This window comes from Galeopterus variegatus, unplaced genomic scaffold (genome assembly GCF_000696425.1).
Source record: "Galeopterus variegatus unplaced genomic scaffold, G_variegatus-3.0.2 Scaffold202, whole genome shotgun sequence".
NCBI lineage: Eukaryota > Metazoa > Chordata > Mammalia > Dermoptera > Cynocephalidae > Galeopterus > Galeopterus variegatus.
The window spans coordinates 357,037-383,743 of record NW_007726313.1 but is presented as its reverse complement, the minus strand read 5'-3'; the positions used below and the strand labels follow the sequence as shown (position 1 = coordinate 383,743).

General features: G+C 35.0%; 1 protein-coding gene and 1 pseudogene across 2 annotated transcripts; one reads left to right on the top strand and one right to left on the bottom strand.

Moving 5' to 3' along the window:
- Window positions 1-360: 360 nt before the first annotated feature.
- On the bottom strand, window positions 361-26,707 carry NUP35 (nucleoporin 35kDa). 2 transcript variants are annotated; one of them, XM_008565724.1, is made up of 9 exons: window positions 26,615-26,707; window positions 23,454-23,624; window positions 21,524-21,651; window positions 18,806-18,866; window positions 7,353-7,494; window positions 4,764-4,833; window positions 3,775-3,903; window positions 2,538-2,702; window positions 361-988 (listed from the first exon to the last, which is right to left on the bottom strand). In XM_008565724.1, exons 1-9 carry the CDS (start codon window positions 26,652-26,654, stop codon window positions 911-913), a joined length of 984 nt encoding a protein of 327 aa, XP_008563946.1. In that variant the 5' UTR covers window positions 26,655-26,707; the 3' UTR covers window positions 361-910. The 2 variants fall into 2 exon arrangements, with proteins under 2 accessions (XP_008563946.1, XP_008563947.1); XM_008565725.1 differs by lacking the exon at window positions 26,615-26,707 and adding an exon at window positions 26,088-26,156.
- LOC103584909 lies at window positions 11,190-13,340 on the top strand (annotated as a pseudogene).

The window sequence follows — 26,707 nt, the reverse complement described above, 5'->3', positions numbered from 1 at the left end:
TATTGTCTACACCTAGTGTAGATCATGATTTGAACAAACCAACCATAAATATTAAATTTCAGAGACAATTAGGAAATTTTAAAATGGACTGGTTAGTAGATATTAAAAAAACAATTATTAATTCTGTTAGGTGGGATCTTGACATAATTACATAGGAAAATGGGTTCTTTTTGATATATCCTCAAGTATTTAGATTAAAACAACACATCTGAGATGTGCTTTAAACAAAATAAAAGAAGAAACAAGTATGGCAAACAAGGGTAATTAAAGCTGGATTACAGGTATATGAAGGTACATGACATTTTCTCTATTTCAGTAAACACTTAAGACTGTAATAATAAATCACCATTTCAAAAAATGTTCAATACATATAATAGACAAAGTTTATTATTAAGAAACTTTAGTAGTAGGTTTCTAAAAAGAATGTTTTGATTTTAGAATACTGAAAGATGACAATCCATGACAGGACATATAGTAACTACAATATTAAAATATTAAATACTATCTAAATTAAAAGACCATAATTCAAATTGCTAATTATAATCTCTGTGTCTTGGTAGAAGTGCCTGTAGGTTCCCTTCATGAAATTCACCCCACGTTCTCATGAAGACTACGAAGCATCACCACAAATTATTTAATTTACAGTAATCAATGCTGAGTTTTCTTTGTGCTTAAGCATGCACAATTACAGGGATTTTAAGTTTTCTTTAAAATGTATCTCAAGCATCTTTTAAAGTGCACGCTACAAATAAGCTGTATCCTTAACGAAAAAGGTTTCTAAAAGAAGTATGAGCTAGCTATCCGATACTGCCAAGAGTGGTTATACAACTAACCAAAGGAAACCGGCAGTACTCTGCTAACTCTTTTAGTGTAGCAACCTCCTCCTTGGTAGTTCTTAGCTCTTATCATACTACCAGCCGAACATGTACTCCATTGCTTTAGATACAAGACTTTCATCTTTTTTTGGCGTTTGTCTGTCAGAAATAACCTATTAAGAAAACACACATAAGAAAAGTGTTACGTTAATGGTTTCTTCAGTGTCATAGTTAATACTAGAGTTAATAGCTAACTTAAAAGAGAAACACTAAAATGCATTTATAGCACTAAATTGTACATTTTAAAGATTAAAATATGGACTTAGAATATCTGTAAACTTTTTGTCTTTTTTTTTTTTTCTTTTTCTTTTTTTCTTTTTTCCGTGACCGGCAATGGATCGCAACCCTCAGTGTCGTGCCCGGACCGGACCGGGACCGGCAACGGAATCGCACCCCTCGGTGTTGCTCCCCCGCCTCGCTCAGCCAGTGAGCGGCCGGTCTGTATGTGGGATCCGAACCCTCGGCGGGAGCGCCTGCCGCACTTCCCAAGCGGCGCACTGTAGCAGTGCGCCACCGGGCCGGCCCAATATCTGTAAACTTTTTGTCTTTTTTTTTTTTTTTTTCCGTGCCCGGCAATGGATCGCAACCCTCAGCGTCGTGCCCGGACCGGACCGGGACCGGCAACGGAATCGCACCCCTCGGTGTTGCTCCCCCGCCTCGCTCAGCCAGTGAGCGGCCGGTCTGTATGTGGGATCCGAACCCTCGGCGGGAGCGCCTGCCGCACTTCCCAAGCGGCGCACTGTAGCAGTGCGCCACCGGGCCGGCCCAATATCTGTAAACTTTTAAGAGTCAAAATCTTATTTCTTTGGCAAAGCAAATATCTGCTTCTTAAATTAGAAAACTGAACAAACACAAAAGCTACAAACAACAGGGAATTTGGGGCTTAGATGGGGAGGCAAAAAAAAATGGGGAATTTAAAATATCAGTAAAAGAAAGGACAGGGAAAAAAAAAAAAGCTCTAGAATGACTTCCAAATTTCAGGGGAAGTCAGAAAGCTGAACTATCACTACCTGCCCTACTAAAGCACAAGTGTTCTATGCACAGTGTCTACAACTAGTTAAGTTCAGAACTCTTGGCTAATTAGTAGGGGACAATGAGAATCACAATACTTCTACCATCCTTCAAAGAATATAATAAACTTCTCTTGCTGTTTGGCTTGGGTTGTTTGTTTATTGTTTTTTAAAAAAAGAATATAACACACTTCTTCAAATTTTTTTGAAATGAGAAATTTTTCTTCTCTGAATAATGGGAAATGGTCAATGCCTTCTTTTGATAACCAAAGCTATTCCACCTAAGGTTCTTCACTTGTGCTATCATCAGACTCAGTCTTCAAATAAAAAGGGTTTTAATGTTTCCTCATGCCAGACATGTGCATAAGAGACACTTGTATGTATGCAATTATAGTTCAGAAAATACTAAAACAACAAACTCTCAAAATGTTTTCAAAAATGGCAAAGAAATGTTTTTAAAATTCAAGATAACTTTCCAATTGGCCAAGATTCTAACTTTAAAATAGGAAATTTAAGAAGTTTAAAGGTTTCACCAAGGCAATCACCTAAGCAGGAAATATTTTATGGTATACAAATCAATCCAATGAAAAAGTTAAATATGCTATGCGCTCAGCTTTTAAAATATATCTTTTTTATTCAGTCCTTAAAATACCTGATAGTCACTAGTAGAAGCTTTGTATGCTGTAGCAAGAGGTCTCATGGTAGAAATCCTAGGAGTACTTCCAGGTTGTGTTGGTGTACCTAAGGTTCTGATTGGTGGTGTAAAGGCTAGAGATGGAGATGATAAAGCACATCTGTCACTGTTTTCCATAACACTCTGGAAAACAAAGAAACAACTTCTCTATTAATAAACATAATGTGTATTATCCAATATTATGTCCTATTTACAAATAAAATTTATTTTAAAAGGCAGACTTTATTTGATCTAATTAACCTTTCAAATAATTTTAGGCTTCAGAAAACAATAGATGCTTCTTAGCTAGCATTTGAGATCTCAGCCAGAAGTCCCACTTCAGTGACCATAAACAACCTCAGTACAACTATAGACCACAAGAATAAGAAACTCCTAACACTATGAAATATCAGCAACAACAAAAAAGAGAATTCCTAGGGAAACCTGGATTGGACAGAAGAATCAATGTCCAAAGCTATATAGTACCTAGTAACCCCAAATATTCCTCTAGCCTCTGTGAACATCTACTACAGCACAGTATAATAATTACACAAATACAAAGCTACAATAGACTATGAGAACAGCAATCACATCTGCTTTATTCACTAACGCATGTATACTAACACCAAGTACAATGCCTGATACATAGTACAAGTTCACATATATTTACTTAAAGAATGTTCACAGTGATTTTAAAGTCACAAAGGAAAGTTTAAATTGCACTCGATATTGTTTAATAAGTATATAAATATAGAATAATTTTTAAGTATTTTGAAATAGAAATGACTAACAAAAAGCTTCACCCATTTGAAAGTCAACCATCAGCTACCATTCATGTGAACTAGTTCACTCTGAAATAGTACCATTTCTTTAAAGGATTTAAAGAGTCTGATATTGCTTTGTATAAAAAAACACAGTGGGTTAGTAGTCAAGAGTCCTAAAATCTAGACCTCACCTTTAACAACTCTGGGCAAGTTACTTATGCCCTGTTAGCTTATTTATCTGAACAATGAAGGGGATGGGATGGATTATATCCAAATTCTAAAGTCTTGTGATTAAATATTTTTCACTTATCACAAAGAATACTATAAATATTACCACATTTTACAAACTAAGAAAAAGAGGCACGGTGAAGCCAAATGATACAACCACCAATGTCAACATTGGTGTTCTTCCTATTGATTAAGCTATTTTCCTTACATGACCAATAACTTACTTTATCAATACATGGTTTTACACCAATCATAATGGATTCACCAAAAATTCTCCCATCTTTGCTTAAGGCTTTCCGGGCCTGCAGTTTAGACTGATAACGAATATGCATCCAATTTCCTGTGTTAGACATCTGCAAAGAATAAAATTGTTTCTTAAAATACAAAATATATAAAATCTACACACCTAATGAATTTGGTTCGAAAATAAAAACGTGTGAAGTTAATTTTACTTCCATTTTTTATTTTATGCCCCATAAAATGCTGTATACTAGGGCATTCAACAAATAGTTCACTAATCTCTATCTAACTCTCAAATATTTATTCCCCATTCTAAAATAAAGAATATGTGGCAAATATTCTCTAAAAGTAAAATAATTCTAAAAGCCTGGCTGGTGAGCTCAGTTGGTTAGAGAGTAGTGTTGTAAAAGTAAAGTAATTCTCAAAAAACTATTGCTTCTTTAAAAAAGTTATATTAACACATGCTATGAAATTTTTAAAATTGTATTCATCAATCTCTTTTTGTGTAGGAGTTAAGTCAATCTCTAGTAATAGAAAAAAGATTTGTTATTTATAATTTCTTGAGCAAGGAAAAAAATTTTTGAACCCTAAGCCAAAAAGCTCTAAAAATTCCATAAGCTCAGGAACTTCCACCTCTTCCTCTTCCCCCAATAAAACAAGCTCAAATTGGAAAATAATAGTATAATATTTGGCATAATATTTCTTTTTTTAAGATTATGAACTACTTAAGAAATGGGGGAGTGGATCCTGAAACTCCCACTCTCTTCCTTATCTTCCCTCTTTATCCCTTTTTATCAAACTATGCAATTTCCAGCTTTCCAAACTCTAAAGGACAAACATAAACAAAAAAAAGGAAAGAAAAAACACTTTTCAAGTTTAGAAAAAATAAACAAAATTCAAGCGAAACCTTCTTCAATTCTCAGTTTATCTTCCCTTAGCCAAAATCTTCAATTGAAAAAAAATTAAGCCTTACCACATGTTTTAAGATATTCCCATATTGTGCAAATTGTAATAATATATAGGAAGCAGATGCTTGAGGAAACCTGAAAAAGAGTCGTCCAAACAAAAGTCAACTTCCCCTATCAATACGAATGCAAATTACCATACTTACAAGTCTTTCAAGATAAATTCCCCTCCAACTGTCTAGAACATTAATAAGGATCATCCTGTTTTCCTAAAGTTAGTTTTGACTCAGCTATTCTTCTCCATCCCCAGATTCTACATCTAAAATCTCTAAATATTCCACTGTCATTGACATTATCACAGCTCTTAAAGAAGAGTTATGAAGTTACAGTTCCATACAATTTATTTTACTGCATGTGTGTTTATATACAATATTTAGGTATACTATGGTTATTGAAAGGGGAAAGAAATTTATATAGAGTCATATCATTATGCATTAAGCACCACCTAAAAATTCTGAAATTCTGAAACAAATATAAAATCCAGCACCAATATCAATTGTATAGAATCATTAGAGAACAGTAACCAAAATTTTAATAGCCATATCTCTGGTATGAGAAATTCTAAATGGTTTTTGCTTTCTTCTTTATGAAGTTCTGTAGGGTTTGAAAATTTTATAATGACACATTACCCTTATAATCCAAACAATAAAGCTATTTTCAATGTGAAAAACAATAAATGCTATCAATAATATAGAAACACTTATCTAGAATTTCTTTAACCACTAACTTCAGTTATCTGGAGTTTGGATTAGAACCCTAAAGAGAAAATACAAATTTCACAAATAAATGAGAAACTAAAACACATTAAAATCTATGTGAGTGAAGTATCCACTGCATTCAGAACTGGAAGTAAAGTAAAACGTTATTTTCCTTTATTTATATAACTCTGGATAGATTTCTAACCCCAAAGAAAAACAAATGGCAGAGATAAAGAAAACAAAAGTGAAAAGGAGAAATAATGGTTGCAAGTAAAGGAGGTCCTTAAGAAACAAAACATAATTCTAGGACTCTAGAGCCACTTTGAGTAGAATCTAATATTCCAATATTCTATAAAGAGTCACCCAAAACAATGAATGATATTTTTTGAAGTTCTTGAGTAAGCAGGAAAAAAACCTATGAAATAAAGAACATATATAATGCATTTTAGTAGTACTTTACTACAAAATGGTCAAAATAAAATGTTTTATCCTTTAAAAGAGAAGGCTTGAGTTCCTGTTTAATCTCATAGAGGGTTACTAAACATAAGAGTAACAAAAATAGCTGGGAAAGTATTGTCTTAAACATGAAAATAAGAGCTAGAAGTATTTCAAGCAATTTACCTAATTAATGGGAATCTTAAAAGCAACACCATTACTATTATAGACTTAGGAGTAGATAGCTATTTTCAAACACATGCAGCCATTTTATGAGAATACAAAAATTTAAACATAAAAGAAAAAAAAATCAAGAAGCTAGACAAATTGCTATGGACAGGGCAGAACATGGGCTCTCTGAAGAACAAGGGAATGCAACAATCCAGCTTTTTACCTAAATAGAATCAATAACACACAGAATTTCTCTGGAAGGATACACAAATATAGGTGACAGTCACTGTCTTAAAGAAAAAAATTGTAGATGGAGGCAAAAGTAGGAAGAAAGACTTTTCACTGTATTCTTACATACCTTTTAAATTTTAAAATTTTAAATAAATTGAATACATAAAATCCACTAAATATTTATTGTGCATTATTCTTCCTTCAAATACTTTGTTATTTTCATATTTTTTTACCCCAGAAATATAGTAAGATCCAGTATCACTATAGCAAATCACATTTTCAGAAATAAACCTTGTGTATTATAGTATAAATATCAGCTTGAAAATCAAAAGATCTGAGTTTTTGCTGAAGCTCTGCTATTACATAGATGTGAACCTCTGAACAAATCACTTAATCTGTCTCTACCTCAGTTTCCTCAACTGTAAAATAAAAGATTATATAATATAATCAATCACTAAGGTGCTTTGAGGTACTTTTTTTTGGACCTAAAAATCTATTCAAAATGCATCCAAGACTGTCTATCCTCTGTTTCAATTAATATTCGATGTCCTGTGACTAGAAAGCATCAATCCTGTGACTATATATATATAAATGAAGTTCAATTTATTAGTTCAAAACCGGTTAAGTCCACTAGAATTAGAGAAATAGACATTAGAAAGAGGGAAAGGAGTTTCCTAAGTCTACCCTGCTCCATCCAATATCCAGAAAATATACTCAAGAGAAAATAATTTGGGGAAAGATAAACAGATAAATGATTTTTTAAAACTACACAAATACCAAACCTTAGTTAATAACACATATGTTGAAGTATCAGGGTGATATGTACTGATGTCTACAACTTACTCTGAAACGTACCAAAAACAACAAAACAGATGAATTGATAGATGGATAAATGATAGATGAAGCAAATGAGCAAATTATTAACAACCGTAGAACCTAAGTGGTGGGTATATGGGTGTTTGCTGCTCAAGTCTTTCAATTTTTCTGTATGTTTGATAATATTCATTACAAAATGTTGGTCTGGGAGTACTTTTTAAAAGGTAAATGATCCAAAAATCTTACCCAAACACAGTCACCCAAGTGTCATCGAGGTGATCTTCGGAAGTCAGAGAATCTCCTTGAGTATAAAAAGGATCCAACTGGGCAGGAGATAATGTCGTCTTTCGTGGTTGACCAATATTTGCTGGACTAAACATACTTTGCCCTATATCAGTATATTTAGTAAGTTAGTTTCCGATATAAATGGTTTATTTTAAGTCAAAGATCTTAGCTTTAAATGAAAAAGTATACTAAAAGTTGGCAATTACATAAATAGTTCAAAACATAAAATTCTAATCAAATGGCAACTTCATACTACTGAAATCATTAAAAATTGAGTATAGTTTATGATTTTGCATATACATTTGCTGAATGTTTTATCAATTTCTGGTGATGTCTATTCCAGAAGGATCTTCCAGTCAACCTCAAGGACTTTCTGTTGGATTCACCTTCCAAACCTACCACTGTTATCACAGCACCTCTACCTTAAAAATATTCAAAAACTCCTCATTACCCACAGATATCCAATGCCTCTGTCTCCATGATATAGTTCCAACCTTATTTTTCCTGTATGCCCCTGAAGAGTCTCTACACTTCCCCCTAAAATGTGAATGCAGTTTTTTTTATTCAAGTCATTCCTAAAATATCTTATTATTTCTTATGCTTCAATAACTGCTACCAATAAATGAGTACTTCCATGTGCCCAATATGCCATGCTAAACACTTAACATGTTCATTTTATCTCAGAGGCACTGACCAATTAAGATTATACCTTTCCAAAAATGTTGCATATATACACAATGAAATAATACTCAGCCATAAAAAAGAATGAAATTCTCCCATTCGCAGCAACATAGATGAGCTTAGAGAATATTATGTTAAGTGAAATAAGCCAGGCACTGAAAGAGAAAGACCACATATCCTAACTCAGAAGTGGGAGCTAAAAATAAATAAATATATAAAAAAGAAAGAAAGAAAGATACAATTACAGTAATTCCTTAAACTTTCAAAAAGAGAGAACAGAACTATGGTTACTAGAGGTAGAAAAGGGTGGAGGGGGGTAGCAAAAAATTGGTAAAGGGTCACAAAGAATGATTACATTTTGTAATGATGAATATACTAATTATGCTGACTTGATCATCACATATTGTATATAGGTATTGATAGTCAACTCTGTACCACACAAATATGTATAATGAATTGTTTCAATTTTTTAAAAAGACTATACCTTTCTAAGAAAAAGAAATTTTTCTTTCATCTTGTAGTATCAGTAATGATTCACTCATTAAGTAGTATTTTTTCAGCACTTAATATGCACCAAGCATCATTCTAGGTATTGAGAATATAGTACTAAAAAGGTTAAACAATCAAAAAACCCATCCCTAATGAAGCCTAAATTCTAGAGGAAGAGAGGCAAATAAGTAAATATCTAGTATGTTTAAAAAACAAAAAATCCTATACAGAAAATGAAAAAAAGAGAAGCAAGATAGGGATTACGTGTGAGGAAAGGTTAAATGAAAAAGATTTCACTGAGGTGCCGTTAAAGCAAAAACCTGAAGGAGATGGGGGCAGGGGAGCAGAACATGTCAATACCTGAAGAAGTGAATGTAGGTGGAAAAAATAGCAAGTGAAAAGGCCCTGAGAAAGAACATGACTAGTGTTGGATGAACAACAAGAAGGCCACTATTTACACAGTACAAAAGGGGGATTTGAGGTCAGAGCAAACAGACGAGAGAGCAGAGAGGTAATAATATGCCAGATCACGAAGAAAAACCTTATAAACCAGTGTAAAGGCTTTGACTTTTACCTCAGAAATGCTTATTACTACACCATTCTTTACACAGATAATTTTACTTAACTCTAACAACCTATAAGATAGGTCATATTAGTAGTTTCATTAACAAATCAGTAAACAGGATAATATTAAATGACATCCAGAAGGTAAACTGGAATTCCAGTCCGGGCAATCTAGAGCATGAGCTCTTAGGCAGTAATCTAGTTAACACTTGTTATTTTTACTACGACAGCAGTAAAGTGTGGTCCAGAGACCCTTGGCTCCCTAAGACCCTCTCATGAGATCAGCCAAGTCGAAATTATTTTCACAATAATATAAAGTTTCATTTGCCTTTTTCACTCTATCTCATGAATGTACAATGGATTTTTCCAGAAGCTACTTGATGGGACCCAATGGATTCAGATTGAATGTAGAAGATGATTCATGAGAATTCAGTGATACTTTATTACACCAGACATTGAGAAGATTTGAAAAACATAAAACAATGTCACTCTTCTCACAAAACCTTTTCCTTTTAGAAAATTGTTATTTTTCACTTCAAAAAAAATGTCACTTATGTTTATATAAAACAGGTTTATTATTTTTAAATGAATACATACTTTAAAATTCATTAAATATTTATAGCTATGACCCATATGAACAAAAGCTCTTTGGTCTTCAATTTTTAAGAATGTAAAGAAGGTCCTGAAATTAAGAAGTTTGAGAACCTGTGCCCCTACAGGGGCACACACATGATTCACACTCCTAAAAATGGTCTGTCTGGAAACTGATCTTTCTCGAAGCTCCCTGCTCAACACACCCTAACTGTAGACCTGCTGCCTTGCCATTTATCCTAAATTCCCAAATGAGTCAAAAATCAGCCTAAGTTATTCCAAAGTATTTATAGTTAAATGAATTTATCAAAATGTTCCCAAGAAATAAAAAGATTCTCTACGGGGGGGCGGGGGGAAGGGAGCTACTGCAGCAAAAGTTTTATAAAAAAGATACATATATTATCCCGATGGGAGATATAAAACGCATATTAGCATATTAAATACTCTCAGAAGTTGTTCAATATGGAAAACTTCATTCAACTCAAAATTTCCTATACTACTTGAGTGCATTTCACCCTCAGAAAACATATACTTTGGTAATGCTGATCTTGTATCAAGTACTTCCAATATATCTTGTAACACCTGTCTAACAGAAGAATTTATAGAGACCAAACCTCTTACAAAATGAATTACAAAGCCACTAATCAAACCCAAAGATGAGACACACAAAGGGTTACTGACTTTTAATTTCCTATCCATGAATATTGAATGATTTCCTCAGAGCCATACAAGAAGTTCTCTTAAGAAACAAGCTATATTCAATAACCAGACAATGACACACTATTAACCAATCACAAAGAAGGACCAGAGAGTCAAGTTAGTCTTAAGATTTTACTGTAAGAGTCAAAAGGTCAAAGTAAACTAAAAAAAAAAAAAAAAAAAAGCCTAGAGAGTCCCAAAGAATTTACTTTGGAAGATTATTATTTTATTCTAATTCCTCATGCTCCAACTGCTACTGAATTACAAAAAATAATGAAAATATCTTCTAACAGATAGAGGGGAAAGGTAGCACAATACTTTGCTTTGGGGAAGCTAATATGTCATTGTGTTATAAGTTCAGAAATGGATTGAATGGCAGAAGGACAGCATTGCTAGCCTCAAGCCAATCATCTACCTTGGTAGAGAGCATCATACAGTGAGAAGAGAATAAGTTTATAAGTTCACACTGTAATTCTATTACTTACTGGCAGAAGCAGAGCAAGATATTGAGCCTCACTTTCCAAATATTACAACAGCAATATTAATGATTGCCAGCATGTACTGAACACTTATGCTATACACAAGGTGCTATTTCAAGTACTTTGCACATATTCATATCTAATCCTAAGAGCAAATTCTATAAAATAGAACTATATCTCAGAGCATGGTGCTGATAATGCCAAAGTACAGGGTTTGATTCCTGTACCAACCAGATGCCAAAATAAATAAGTAAATAAAAGTATACCTTAACAATGTATAAGTTCAATATAAATAATGCATTTGGAGATCCTGCCAGTGCAACATCCTGCAGCCTCAACCAGGGGGTCGCAACCGCTTTTAATGGAGAAGCCTGGCCAACCACAGCCTCAGCACCATCAAAACCGTCACTATCCATACCATCACCCCCACCAGCACTACCACCACCATTATTATTATTTCTACAACAACAGCCACAATCACCACCACCACCATCACCAGCAGCTTCACCAATATCTGCAGCATGGAGCCAAGGGCAGCCCCAAGGCCCAGCCAAAGCTGCTAAAACATGAGCAGAAACACACACTCCAGCAGCACCAGGAAACACCAAAGAAGAAACAGACTATGGTGAACTAAATGGTAATGCTGAAGAAAGAGAAATATCTTTAAAGAGCCTAGGTTCTGATAAAGCCATCAACCCATTTCCAGGGTCCCAAATGGCAACCAACAAGTAAGTTGTAGACACTAGCCTGAAGCAGACTGTAAAGTCCAGCACCTTTGGGAAAGCAGGAATTAAAATGGAGAATTTCATTCAGAAAAAGAGTATGGACAAAAAGAATGGGAAGTCTTATGAAAATTAATCTGGCGAGAACCAGTCTGTAGATAAGACTGATACCATAGCAATTCCAAATGGTGCTGTAACAAGTAATTCTGGCTATATTACTAATGATTGTTTGGGCAAAGGAACAGATAAAGACCGTAGTGGATCTGAGAGCAGATATACCACTCCAAAAAAAAGGAAAGCTAGATGCAATAGTGTCAAGGTTGTGAAAACCTTAATTTAGTTCAGGACAAAATAAGGCAACGAGAGACCAGTGTCCCAACCTTAAAACAAGAACTTGAAACTTTCAAACCTGACTACAGTGAACAAAAGGGAAATCAAGTAGATGGTATAAATAAAGCCCATTTGGAAGTATGAAACTGGGCCTAGAGGAACAAGTCGAGGAAAACTTGCTGTGGGTGATATGCTTCAGAAAAGCTCAGATGTTAAATGCGATGTAAGCAACAAAAAGTTTGATGATTGGCCCAAAGGAAAGCATGCTTCGACTGCTGCCTCCAAAGTGGACTCATGGACCCTATTTAAACCACCCCCAGTTTTTCCAGTGGACAACAGCAGTGCTAAAATAGCTCCTAAAACAAGTTATGCAAGCAAAGTTAAGGAAAACTATTCAGAACTTTATGTAACAAAACTATACACAACTCTTTTGTGTCATCATCTTTACCCTCTTCATCATCTGCTGGGGAAACCCACACCCAATCTTCAATCAGTTATCCCAGGTCCCCATGTCAGCGATGAAATCTATTACTTCTGCCCACTTTTCTAATGGGCCTATTTTAGCAGGGACAATGAAAGTGTGTATCCTCGAGGTGGTCAGCCACTGCTAACTACTGCTGCTGATACTCTAACACCCACCTGGGACTGAATCGGTTCTCCAGAACATGAGTCTAACTTCAGCAGCAGGTGAACAAATTAAGTCTAGCCTTTTATCTACCCTTCAAATAGGCAAACTGTGCTGCAGAGCACAGCACAAGTGGATCTTCCCTCTTAGATCAGCCAAACCTGGGGGATATCTTCCAGAATCAGTGGGGCTTAATTCATAAATGAGCCCAGTGTTGGTCCTGAGACTGTTACTGGGAAATCATCAGGTCATAAAGTAATGGAGGCAACATTTCAAAGAGAATATCCTGCCACCTAGATTTCACAGGGTGTGAAATAATCCCCTCAAGAACTAAGCATCCTGAACTGAGTGTCCCAAGGCTTATAGACTAGAGAAATGGACTAGTCCTCAAGTTGTGGGTAACATTCTAAAATCTGGGATTACCAGTGGAGCCTTATCCTTGGAACCTAGTCATATATAAGACCTGTGAAAAGGGGACACCAGTAGTCAAGGTGCTTTACTGTTTCTCTCAAAGGACTATGAGATACAAAATCAAAATCCTCTGGCCTCTCCTATGAACACTTTCTTAGGCTCCGCCAAAGAACAGATAACAGAGAGGTCTAGAAAGGAATGATAGCTGGGTTTCTTTTGACCTGAGGGCTGCTATTGTATATCACCCTAAAAAAATGGAATCTACTTGTAATTTGCAAAGCAAGATCCCAAAAGGATAATCACTTACAATGAAGCCATGGATAGTCCAGATCAACAAAGGACCAGACTGCCTATCTGAAACTTTTTTGTAGCATTGGAGACACCATTCATGGGGGACACTAGGCTTTTTATGCTCCTAGATCTTCAATACAGCAGAGGAACCATAAGTAGAATCACAGGATAACATATACATACATACATACACACAGTTATTTTTAAAAAGCCAACTGAAAGTAATTAGACTTCTCAAGGAATCTAATTTATTTCAAGAGACTACACATGGTTACTTAATCTCTGGCATCGAATTTTTTTTGTTAGTTTTTAAGTGTGAATGCAAGTGACTAACAAATACACAGACTTAACGAGCGTGATTCTAAAGTTCTTGCTGTCATCAACATGGGCAAAAAAACGACCCACTAGAAAAGGCGAGTCCACTTAAAAGATCTCTGTATCTTGTTCTGTGACTAAAGTGATACACTAATCACAGGGAACCCAGAATGATTCAACATTTTCCCCCACTCCTCCCTTGACCTTTTGGTTTTACTTTAAGCCCTGTGAGAATGCTGGATAACTGCCTTCAAGTTTGCAGGGATGAATCTTTTCTTTAGTGAATATGATTTGCACCTCTTGCCAGGAGTTAAAAAGCCTCTGTGGGGTGTTGGGGAAATATTTTCTTTCTTTCCTTTTATTTTTTGTGGGGTGGCGATAGGGAAGGACACTGAAGTTCTACAATTCTGGAATAGCTGGTGGTAAATAGTTAACTTGGATTTGGTTACACACTGGACTTTTAACAAGTGAAGAATCCATGAGTGTCACTTAAAGAAAAGTTACAGAACAAGCGACTGGCTTAAATACTTAATAAGGAAAAATATTCTTGTGCCCATATTTTAATGTAATTGTATACCTGGGAGTGGTATACAAATATATTCTGCTTTTCAACTGTAGGTGCTCCAGACTTGCTCTCTGTCACTAACACAAAGTGTGCTATTCTCCTTGTTTTCAAACATCTAAGAGAAATTTCTGTACCCATCTATAAATTCTTTTAATTTCTCAGCAAAATCTAAAAGGGGAAGAGAAAAGCCTATAAGAACTAAACTTTTCATGTTTTTAGCCAGTAAGGAGGTAAAAACCTGCCTATAAAAGATGTGTTTTCATGCAAACTATACTTCTAAGCTTATTAGCTTCTAATTATATCCTGATAAGTACATTTTATTACTAGAGCAAAATGGGTTAAGAAAAATAGTATGAAATTCTGCAAATTTCCTTCTGGGCAGAGAAGAGCATTAACCCTGACTTACACTGCCATCCTGTTGCATTGCAGCTTGTATTGGGCATGCTAAAATGAATTTTTGTGTGTGTGTGCAGAAACTAAGAGTCCAATTTAAGACTGGGTGATGTTAGTGACATAATATCACGTTCTCTGGCCTGATGTAGTGTCACACCACACACACAGAAATTAATATATCCATGTATGTCAAATACAGGTTAAAATAATAGGGCATTTTTATAAAGAGCTGCAGTCTTCTAATAGAAGTAGACTGGATCCCTTGGGGTTGTTGGGGAGAAAGTAACTATTTTTGCTCTACCCCTTTGCTTAAGAAATGTTTGGTTCTGAACAACTGTGAAATGGATGGGTTTTCTTGTTTTGATTATTTGAGGCTTTTAACATGAAGTTCATGAAAGAAGCTGTTGGACTCAACAAAGTACAGAGAAAATATCTTTTTAGTCTGGATTTCTTCCCTGCTTAAATTTTAAAAGTATAAGCATGGGCTGCCAGATCCACTTGATGTAAACAAAAATTTTTAAACATCATATATACATAATAACTTACTGTATCTGTCCAGGTTCAGAAACATGTGGTAGGCCAGTTCCAGACAGTTTCATTTCACCTGTAAACTGTATTGCTTTAACTGATACTGTAATTTCCAAATGTGTAATATGTTTACAGATAGGCTCTATATTTAGTCTGCCTTGTTCTTATTTTGATATTTGTTGAGTCTCCTGCTTGCCTGCCAAAAGCTAGGATGCTTCAGGCCCATGTACAATAACTGAAAGCAGAGGCATCCTTGAGCTTTAAAGCACTGAACAAACTGGAAAATGCAACATAACACATACTGAAGTGAAATAAAGGCCAGTGTTTTTGTGTTTCTTTAAATAAAAATTTTTTAAAAGTTAAAAAAAAATGATGTACTTGGTACAATTATTCTTTTGCATCAACAGCACAAATATGATCATATTCATAGAGTCAAGTCTAAAAGACTTCTAGGAACGATGTCCATCTCTTGCCTCCAAACAATACCAAAACCAAATTATACCCCAGACAGGATCAAAAGTTAAAGGTATCAAGTAGAAACTACAATGCAACAATGTGATTCTAATTGAAGAGAAAAAATATTATTACCCAAGGATTTCGAAAATCTTAACTCTTTAATAAGTATGCTATATAATTTGAGTCCTACACTTCCTTGGACTCAAATTTGGAAACCATAAGTACTCTAATTTAACCTATTAAAATAACTTTCCTTCAGGAAAAATATCTTTCAGATCATCTCAAATCTAAAGAATCGATTTAATTCAGAACACTATCCTATACCCTACTAGAAAATAAGGAAAGATGCTCAAGGTTACCTCTCTGTTCATGTTCAAACAGTAGCAAAGTAACCAGGATAAAAACAATTTACCAGCCAGGAAATGTGAGTAGCCAATAATCGAATATTTTTATAAGAACATTCAAACAAATGAAGATATGTAACAATGATTAACTCTAGAGAAAAAAAGGCATACAAAAGGAAAGGCATCCCAGTATAGCTGAGTCTTATAGAATTATCTGACTATCAAAACTGAGTTCATGCTTAATTGGGGGAAAAAAAAACAAAACAGACAACACACAAAGCAAATAATTTAAAGGAATGCTCAACTACATACATGCTATAATAAAATTATTTTTTTCTAATCATCAGAGATGTACTTAACATATTTCTAAAATAAGACTGACTTAAAACGAAACATCCCGGGCCGGCCCGGTGGCGCACTGCTACAGTGCGCCGCTTGGGAGTGCGGTGGCGCTCCCGCCGAGGGTTCAGATCCCACATACAGACCGGTTCCCGCTCACTGGCTGAGCGAGGTGTGGGAGCAACACCAAGGGTTGCGATCCCGTTGCCGGTCCCGGTACGGTACGGGCGCGACACTGAGGGTTGCGATCCGTTGCCGGACACGAAAAAAGACAAAAAGGAAAAAAAACGAAACATCCCACTTCGTCAAGTGCTATATGTCTTAAAAATATCTGCTTATCAACAAACTTCTCAACTATCTCTTCAGGAAGTATACAGAAGCACACATTTATACAAAAGATACCATCAAATAAATTTAGTTCTTACTACAAAGATATGCCTTTAACAAACCAAAGATAGTAAAAGCCATTTTAGTATAAAATCTGAAGCCAATTAAAAATTTTTATGTTCTGTATTACCATTAAGAAGCTATGATTTAGTTATGCCAAATCACGTAATAACTTTTGAGCAAGAAATTAAATGAAGGCTCAAACTGAGACAACCATTATGACCTTTAAAAATAAAACAAGTCAAAATTAAGTCTCAAATGAATAAGCAATCTAATTTTTGCCCTGTCAACTTCTCTGAAAAATGTAATTACTTATACATAATCTAAAATTATTTACATAACTTCAGCATAATTGCCCCCCATCTAGTTAATGTTTAATTGCTCCACTGATTTTACTTCCTTTCAATCAGACTTCTGGTACCCGCATGCTATGCTTTATAAGATGAAAATAAAGTATGTCTATCAAACCACATCAAACTGGACTATAATGTGTCTCCTTTGGTAAATCACTATTCAAACATTCTTTGTAAGATCAAATTAGAGGGCAAAAGACCTTATTACCCTTTATGAAAATGTCTTCAATTAAAGAACAGATTCAATTATTTCAAAATAGACTACTAACCTAAATGAAAAGAGAGATTAAAAGTAGTAAATTTTAAACAGATATGACAAATGCAACTTGGAAAAAAGAGGTGCCTGGCAGTGTCATGTTACCTTTTCACCATAAAACACAGGAGCACAATGTGTAATAAAGAATTTGTACCAGCCAGCCACAAAAAACAAAAAGAAAAGAATTTGGTTTCAGCCCAATGAGAGGTCTGGCCTTTGTCTTGTTCCTAGGAGGAAACCTCTAAACCTCAGGAATTTCCCCACCAATAGGAGTGTCTTTATTACTCATGGTGGGCTCCACAAACTGCACCTGATAGTTTATGCTAACAAAGTGACTCATGGTGGGGGCTGCTTACTCCAAACAGACCAATCATATGATGAAAGGGTGGAGCTTTGAGCCACATGATATCATTCCACCTCTGGGAAAAGGAGGAGGACTGGAGATTTGAGTTCAACCACTTCATCAATGATTCAGTCATATCTCAGCAATGAAATTCTAATAAAAACTCTGGATACAGAGGCTCCAGTGAACTTTCCTAGTTGCTATGCGTGTCTCTTCCTTTGGCTGGTTCTATTTTGTATTCTTTTGCCGTAATAAAACCGTAACTTTAAGTATAGCACTTTCAGTGGATTCTGTGAGTATTTCTAGTAAATTATGAAATAATGACAGTTTCTAGTAAATTTACTAATTTCTAATAAATTATCAAAGTATAACACAGATATAAATGACAGGAGAAAAAGTAGAAAATTAGAAATCTCTATAATGATCAAACACACAAACAGAAGGAATTCCAGAAAGAAGAAAAAGAGAAAGCAGAGGGAAACCAATTACCAAACAAACAATATAGGGAAGATTCCCCAAACTGAAGGATACAAGTGTCTTGATTGAAAGAATCCATCAATTCCCCAGCAAAACAAATGAAAAGGTCCCATACCAAGGCACATTTGTGAAACTGAGAACACCAACCATAGAGAGATGGCAAATTTTTCCAAAACAGGCCACATACAAATACTCAGAAATCATCACTGCAAATGACTTCCATGGAACACTGGAAGGTAGAAGACAATGGAAAAATGTCTCCAAAATTCCAACCTAAAATACTGTACTCAAACTATAAATCAAGTGTGAAGACAGAGAAAAAGCACTTCTGTCATGACTTTAAGGACACTGCCAATGAGGGCTCACAGACTGAAAAAATTGGGAGTTAGAGGATCAAAGGATCCAACTCATAGCTAACTATGCATTCATGTCTTTCAAAACACCTTTATTATAGTCTCTTGAGTATTCCTTTTCTTCCCAATTATAACAGTTTTCTTTCATTACACAATTTTTAACAACTCAGGAGACACTTTAAATATTAAGTATACAATTTTTCTTAAAACTCTTAATACTTTTGACTAGAATATTCCACACGCCTGTAACTTCAGAAAATAATCAATATACGAAATATTTCCTTCCTGAAGGAATTATTGACACGTAAGAAAGTCTGCAAGTTTGAAATATAAGAGAAAAAAATTTGGCCATAATCAACAAAGGTCTTACATTCTCTTAAAAGAATAGAGAACAGTCTTTCGTGTTAAGAAGGAATTGCTTACCTGTCCCAGGAGTAGTAGTTGTAACCCCAACAAGAGGACTCTGCATTACTGCAATGTTTGGCTACATGAAAACAGAAAGATTAAGATAAAAATGCAAAGTTCTCACCATATAACAAACATAGTCAGTGTTTAAAGGCTTTGTTCAACAGAGAACTGAATTTCAATCAGGTGCTAGCAATGCCTCTAATTAGCTCACAGTCCAAAGGCACTCTTTTTTTTTTTTATTTTAAACAAAACATTTTTTCTTTTTAAGTTGAGCAATATTAACCTAAAATATGCTAGTCCACTCAGCCTATTATTTGTTTAAACTAAAAAAATTTACATTCAGTAAAAAGACATTTTTTTTTTTTTTAAATCTTTTTGTGACCGGTAAGGGGATCGCAACCCTTGGCTTGGTGTCACCCGCACCACGCTCAGCCAGTGAGCTCACCGGCCATTCCTATATAGGATCTGAACCCGCGGCGGGAGCGTCACTGCACTCCCAGTGCAACACTCTCCCGAGTGCGCCACGGGGTCGGCCCAAGAGACATTTTTTAAAATAGAAAATAACACAGTAGTTCTTTGTTTCTAGTTCTTAAAGTGCAATATTTGAAATAATGGGGATAATGGTGATTCTTCAAATCATTCACTTAGAAAAACAGAAAACTAAATTTTACTTTTCAACAGACATAAACCATGAAATACCATAAATTCAAATCAGTCTACACAACAAAAAACAGCATACCCCTACCACTACCAGTAGAAAGTTACAAAGTTCAAAAATTATCAGTACTAGTCTCTTTAAATGAGGAAATCAAAGATTAATCTATAAACAAAGACACTAGTATCCAATCAAAAAAATGAGACTGAACTCTCTCTAGAATACATAGATTTTTAAAACATATTCTGATTCGACTAAAGAAATCTAAAATCTAGCTATATCTAACAACAAGAACCAAATGTTGAGTAAATGTTAGGAGCAATACAAAATGTTTTATTCAATTCTTAATGCCAATTCAGAATTAGAGAGGTTAAGCAAAATCTCAGGGGGCATAACTAATTTGGGCTCTAATCTAGCAATAATATTCTTTTAAGTCAAAAACATTCTCCATAAGTTATGACACAAGTCTTTTTAACATGTTGAATATAGCAATAACTGTAAACTACATTTCTTTTTATGCAGAGCAGTAATGAAAACTAACAAATTTACAAGACAGTGGTTCTCATAGTAAACTAAACATCAGATTTACTTAACCTTTAGAAAACCATCCCAGGCCAAGATATCCTGGATTTAGTAAGCCTAGAACACCACTGTCCATTAGGAATATAATACACACCATACACATGATTTTAAATTTTCTGCTAGGCACATTTAAAAAGTACAAACAGGTAAAATTGATTTAGTATAGCTTATTTAGCCTAACACATAAAATATTAACATTTCAATACACAATCAATACAAAAACTAATGAGATACTTTACATTCTTTCTTTGTAAATCTTCAAATTCCAGTGTGGTATTTTACACAAAGTATATCTCAATTAGAACACATTTAAAGTATATCTCAATTAGCCACATTTGAAGTGTCAATAGCCGTGCTTGGCTAGCAGCTACTGCATTGGACAGGAGAACATTCTTAAACTCTCAAAACAACTTTGCAAAATTTGATTTAAGAAAGGGCATAAAACATGTCTCCTAATCAAAGAGCAGAAATATCTTCATATGAAGAATTTATCAATTTAAGTGATACATTTTGTTTATATGTCCTACTAAGCATAATAGTGACAGAACAGTTGTGACTATAAAAGCTACTCAATTTCGTACTTAAAAGAAAAACCCATACTACCTTCCAACGGACAATCCAGACTTTGGCTCAGATTCAAGACTGCCTGGGTTTGAAGCCTGGCTCTGCTATAAACTAGCTGCCTTACCCTTGACAAATTACTTAATCTTTCTGTGTCCTAGTTTCATCAGTGATAAAATGAAGTTCATAATATCTACCTCATTCACAATGAATAGATTCATTATGAGGATTAAATAATACATTAGAAATTGTGAGATTAGGGCCTGCACATAGTAAGTACTTAAGTATTAGACACTTTCTTATTGCTGTCCCAAACAGAGAATCTCTACCTTGAGTATAACACATGACCGAAAATAACACCTACACTAACCAAAACTTAAATTAACAACACCAACAGAACACCTACACCAGGAGCATACTAAACAATCAGCTTATAAATATGCAGAAAGCAGCTTTTTTAGTAAATAGTGAATATAGCTCTAAAAGGATATTGGTCTCATATCAATAAAACCATTCATAAAATAAAGATCTCAAATCATTACCAAGTCCCCTACATCTGGATAAAGCCCTGAATCTCCACTTGTCCTTTCACAAAATTATGTAGAAATATTAAACTTCTTAAACTAGAATGACTTAAACCTTAATCGTATTCTACGTGTATATTAAGTAGGTTGGGGACATGAGCAGGTGGATAAGGCATACCTAGAAAAACCACAGAATTACCTATATGAGAAAACAATCTAGAGTTCTATTACATTTTTAAGTACATTTCATGATAAACATAATTTAAGTAGATTCTATGACAACTGTCTTTAATGCTTAGTCTGCTCAACCCAGTTACACTAAAATGTTCAGGGAAAAATTGATCCTCATTGTATAAACACATAAAAAACATGAAATTACTCATTGTGGATCATGAGGTTTATGTGTATCACCTGTCTTCTTGAAGTTAAAGGTGTTGACCCAAGTCCTGGGCTGGAAATGTCATCGTATATACTTCTAACTGGTGGAGCTCCACTTTTATCTTTATGAGCTGGTACAATTGGTTGTGGTGGTGACCCACCTATAATGTACAAAAAATATAATCAGATGAGAAAACAAAGAAATCTTCCATCTTTCTGGTAAGATTTTTTTAATTTATATTTTTAAATACAAACTCTTGTCTCTTAGTGCTTTTCAAACTTGAATATGCACAAGAATCACCTGGGGATCTTGTTAAAATTCAGACTCTGATTCAGAAGATGTGGCGTGAAGCCTGTGATTATGCAGGTCTAACAAGCTCCCAGGTGATGTCAATGCTGCTAATCCACAGGCTGCACTTTGAATAAAAGGTTCCAGAATTAGTTAACAGAAATTTTAGTTTTTAGAAAACACTTGTAACTTTTGCTTTCTCTACAAAATGCTTAACATTTCAATGTAAAACTCAATCCCATTTCTCACTTGAAAGTAGATATTATACATCTCCAGTCTGTATATATACCTGAATAATAAATATATGCATAATCCACTAAAGTGGAATTTAACTATCAAGATTAAACAAATCCCATTAACATTTCTCACAGTAGAAATGTATTTAAGTACATAATAAAGTGTAGAAAATGGACCAAATGACATAAAGATGTCTTGATAAGTCAGAGAACCAGCAATGACAAATAGTGAAGCAACCCAAGCCCTTTTTAAGACTAATGTCAGGGTCTGGACAGTACAGCATAAGCTACGGAAGAAGGCTGGGCTGGGCTTTACTGTCCTGGTCTGTCACTTACTAACAAGTGAGCCTTAGCAAATTATTTACTGCATTTAGTCTCAGCTTCCTCTTTTAAAAAACGAAGATACTACTACCTACCCTTTAAGATTGATAAAAGAATGAAATAACATATATATATAATGATTAGCTTACTGCCGGGCTCAAAAGCACTCAATATATGGTAAGTACAATTAAAAAATAACACATTTGAAATTTTAAAAAAAATCTTTCCAGGAAATAAAGTTAAGTATATTACTTCAAATATGATTTATGATAATTCTCTGATCAATTAAAAAAAAAGATAATAAACCACTTTAAACCAAATAGTACTTTAAGGGCAATTAAAGAAGAGTTTCCATTTAAACATCTATCAAGAGGATTTTAGCTCACAACTGGAATTTAACCATTTCTGTAGCTAATTCTCACTACTCATAGTTAAAACTTTAAAGTTATCTTTTAAAATATTTCTTTGCTAAAGGAGTCCTATAATAAATACAAGTTGCATTTAGGTTAGAATACTTCATGCTGACAATTGCAAATTCTGTGTATAAAAATTCTCCCCCCAATTTACAAAGTACTTTCACTAAACATGCTATATGTGAGAATCTTAATTCACTATTACTAGAAGTAGAATTCACATCTACAAATTTTCAAATTACACTTATTATAACTGAATATTTGCTATTCCTATATTTTTAAATAAATTATTTAAATTTAATTGACTTAAAGTTAAATGACCATATTTCATCAATTCTAAGCACTTCCCTCCACAAACACACACTTTAACATCTCTGAAACAGAGATATATTTTACAAAAATTAGCATCTTGGCATTGTATCATATTCAGTTTAAGTGGTACTTAAAATAATGGTGAGTTTTACAATCAAAGGCATCATAGATTGGATGAAATATAGTACACATATTTTTAATGAGTGGTTCTTGAAATTACAGTAGCTCATACTACTTACACCTCTACTTCAAAAGCCTTAAAGGTTTTACTTTATAATAGAGGCATTACTTAATTTTTTAATTAATATATGTGTTGATGAGGGTGTATGATGCATCATTACTCTACTTAAAATTCTAGTACATGTATTAAACTTTTTAAGCAATTTACCTACCTGCGAGTAAAGGTGATCTCATTTCCATTACTCCTACTGAAGGGCCACTAATTGATCGAGGTTGTGGAGTCACTGGAGCTGGCAAATCCCCCATTAAAAATCCAGGTAAGAACTGGGCATTAACTCCTGGTTTTGGCGATGTGGGGGAACCCAGCATCATTGGTTCAGATCCTAAATGAATCAAAAAATAAAACAATTAAGAACTTTTCTGTTACAATATCTAACAAAAAGATGCAATAACCTAGCATAAATAAATGTGAGAATTTAATCAAAACTCCTAATATTAAAGAACTCTGAATTTATTATTTTAAAAACCAATAAAAATTATTTCTAGAAAAATATAAAATTAGCTTGTATTTCACAACATTAATCTTCGACAGGTGTTTCTGCTTACATCATTTCACAGTTTTAAAAATCAACACTTAGGGCCGGCCCCGTGGCGCACTGGAGAGTGCGGCACTCCCGCAGAGGGTTCGGATCCCATGTGGAGACCGGTTCCCGCTCACTGGCTGAGCGAGGTGCGGGCACGACACCGAGGGTTGCGATCCCGTTGCCGGTCCCCGGTACGGGCGTGACACCGAGGGTTGAGATCCCATTACCGGTCAGTAAAAAAAGACAAAAAGGAAAAAAAAAAAAATCAACACTTATTTTTAAATTTAAAAAGATTAGCTCATTATCAAAAAAATCCCTAATATAAACAGAATAACTTCTCTCCACTTCTGGGTCAGTTTCTACCACGTAACAACCAAAAACAAGGACAGAGTGCACTAGTTATACAAAGTTTTAGCAAGTCAGACACAATGGGTTTAGCTACCTAAGTATTCCATTTCTTTTTCCCCCATACACAACGGCAAATCATTTTTGTGATTAAAGTGTATTCAGGCATACATTAGAGCACTTATGTAATAGTGATAATTAGCACCTAACTCGGAAACATTGAAAAGAGTTGAAAATTTTATTTGAGATCATTTTTTAAAATAATTAGTTTTAAAGTTAGAAATAATCAAGTATCAACTAATACAAAACCAATTCAAAGAGAGAACTGATACCACATGATCATTTAATCATCAATTCAAAATTAATCTTCAATATTTACAGGGTAGATATTATTCTCATTTTGAAGACGAGGATGCTATGACTTATTCTAATTTCAGAGCAAAATAACACAGGAAAAAAAAAAAACCATGGACCATGGAGTCAGAGATGTGGGTTCAAGTTCTCTCAGCAAAATGAGCATAAGGTAGCATCCACTCAGAGCTTTAATATTATAGCAGGTACAGCACTTGACCTGGTACCTGGTATACAGTAAGTGCGCAATAAATATTATTATTCTTCCAATAGCTTATAATAGCAAAAACTGAGTGATTAATGTGTAAATGTAGAATTTGCAATTTCTGCATATGGAAACTTAATTTTCTGACTGTGACAAGCCTGAGTATGATTCATGGCACTCAGAAAGGTCAAATGTTAGGTAGATTATTTATATGTTTTTTGTTTTTAATCAACTATTACTTAACTTCTAACTAGCCTCAAAAATTTGTTTGTCACCATCCAAATACTGTCAAATACTTATTCTTCGTTTTATTTCCCATTATGGTAGACCTACATATTAACAATGCAAGTATATAAAAGAGGACAAAAGCAAAGAAATTCAGGAAAAAGGATAAAGCAAATACTGAAATAAGGTGTGACGAACTATAATTACATTGTAAGTATTTTATAAAGTGCTAGTTACTATGTTACATGGTACTGCTACATATTTCCAAAAAATACATATATTAAAATCAAACCAAAAGTCTAAACAAAAGCATATTCTGAACAGATATCTAGAAAACCATAGTAATAAATATGAAGTTTTTGGTAACACCAGCAACTACCTTCACTCTCCCATTCCCCAAAAGAAAAAATATATATATATGGCAAGTATAATAAGAATTAGGTCAAGAAAAGTTCTGCTACATCTGCATATATACTGATACAGTAGAAAGCACCAGAGAATGAGGAGGGCACAATGGGTTCTTCATCTGGACTGTCAATAACCACCTCTGAGGGCCAAATTTCACTTGGAGAGCTTAACCAATGGATCCTTCATGTCTTAAATTCCGTTTCAGTCTGTGCTCGGAAATGGTAAGTACTGTGTCTTAGTCAGCTAGCACAGTTTGTTGAAGTAAACCCCTCAAACGGTTCAAGTTACTCTATTCTCAAAACGAACTTACTTTATACAAAACATGGCAAGCATTTCATGCCCTTCAAATAGAAAAAGACTCACTGAACACAATATATCGCTCTCTTTTCCAAACTCAGAAAGTTATAATTTTCAGGTAAGTCTCTATGATAGCAGACGGTTTACTTTGTGTTCTAAAATTTTCAATGGTTCTCACAGGTCACAAAAATTCAGCTAAAAAAGTGGGGGGGGGGGTCAACAACATGTTGTTAAATTAGATTTTTTTCAAACACTACATATTTCAACAAGGCTCCCCAGTAAATAATGGTAAATAATGTTTAAAAACCGTATTGTGACTGATTACATAAAGACTTCCTACAATACTTTCCCAAGGAAAAGGCGGGAAAAATCGTGCCTAGGGAAAACTCCTAGCTTGCTATTAAGGCCAATATCTCAGTAATTACCATCACCTGGTCGATTAAATGTCGCAGGACTCAAGTTTCCACGAATAACAGATTCCTTTCACAAAGCCCGCGAGAGGGAAGGATTCAAAACAGGAACTAGAATAGGTGACCAAGAAGCAGCGGAGTGTAACCACACGCTCCAGGGCACCGCCCACCCATGTGCAAACCGATCAGCTCCTTCCCAAGGAAGCTTCCGGGGACCCGGGAACCCTGCACCGCGGCTCGGACGTCGGTGGGATTCTCAGGTATGGGCCAGTCTGGGTGGGGAAACGAAACCCGGCTCAGTCGCCTCCCAGCGGCCGATTCCTCACCCTCCCAGCCCCACAGCTTCCTGAAGCCGTCTTGGCAGCACCCGGGTGGCGACGCCTCCTACAAGGGGTTGACTAGGAACTTGGGAACACAGACCCAAGTATTCTCCCTCCGCGACTTGGTTCCAGCAGACGAAAGCCTGACTATTGCCTTTCAGTCTTGCCCCATTCCAGGCCTACAGAGTGGATGGCAGTGATGGCAAGGAAAAGCAGTTTTTCACTTACCCAGCGTGGGCACCTGGGGTTCCACGGCAAAGGCTGCCATCGTGGCTGCAACTACACTTAATCTCGGGACCTTCCCAATTTTCGAAAATGGCG

Excerpts from the sequence above, each read along its gene's own strand:
- NUP35 (XM_008565724.1), bottom strand. The coding sequence starts at position 26,654 with ATGGCAGCCTTTGCCGTGGAACCCCAGGTGCCCACGCTGG. Across the intron at positions 18,867-21,523 it reads CTTTAACTTCAAGAAGACAG|CCAAACATTGCAGTAATGCA; the intron begins GTGATACACATA and ends GTTTTCATGTAG. Across the intron at positions 4,834-7,352 it reads ACTTGGGTGACTGTGTTTGG|GTTTCCTCAAGCATCTGCTT; the intron begins GTAAGATTTTTG and ends ACTCTTTTTCAG.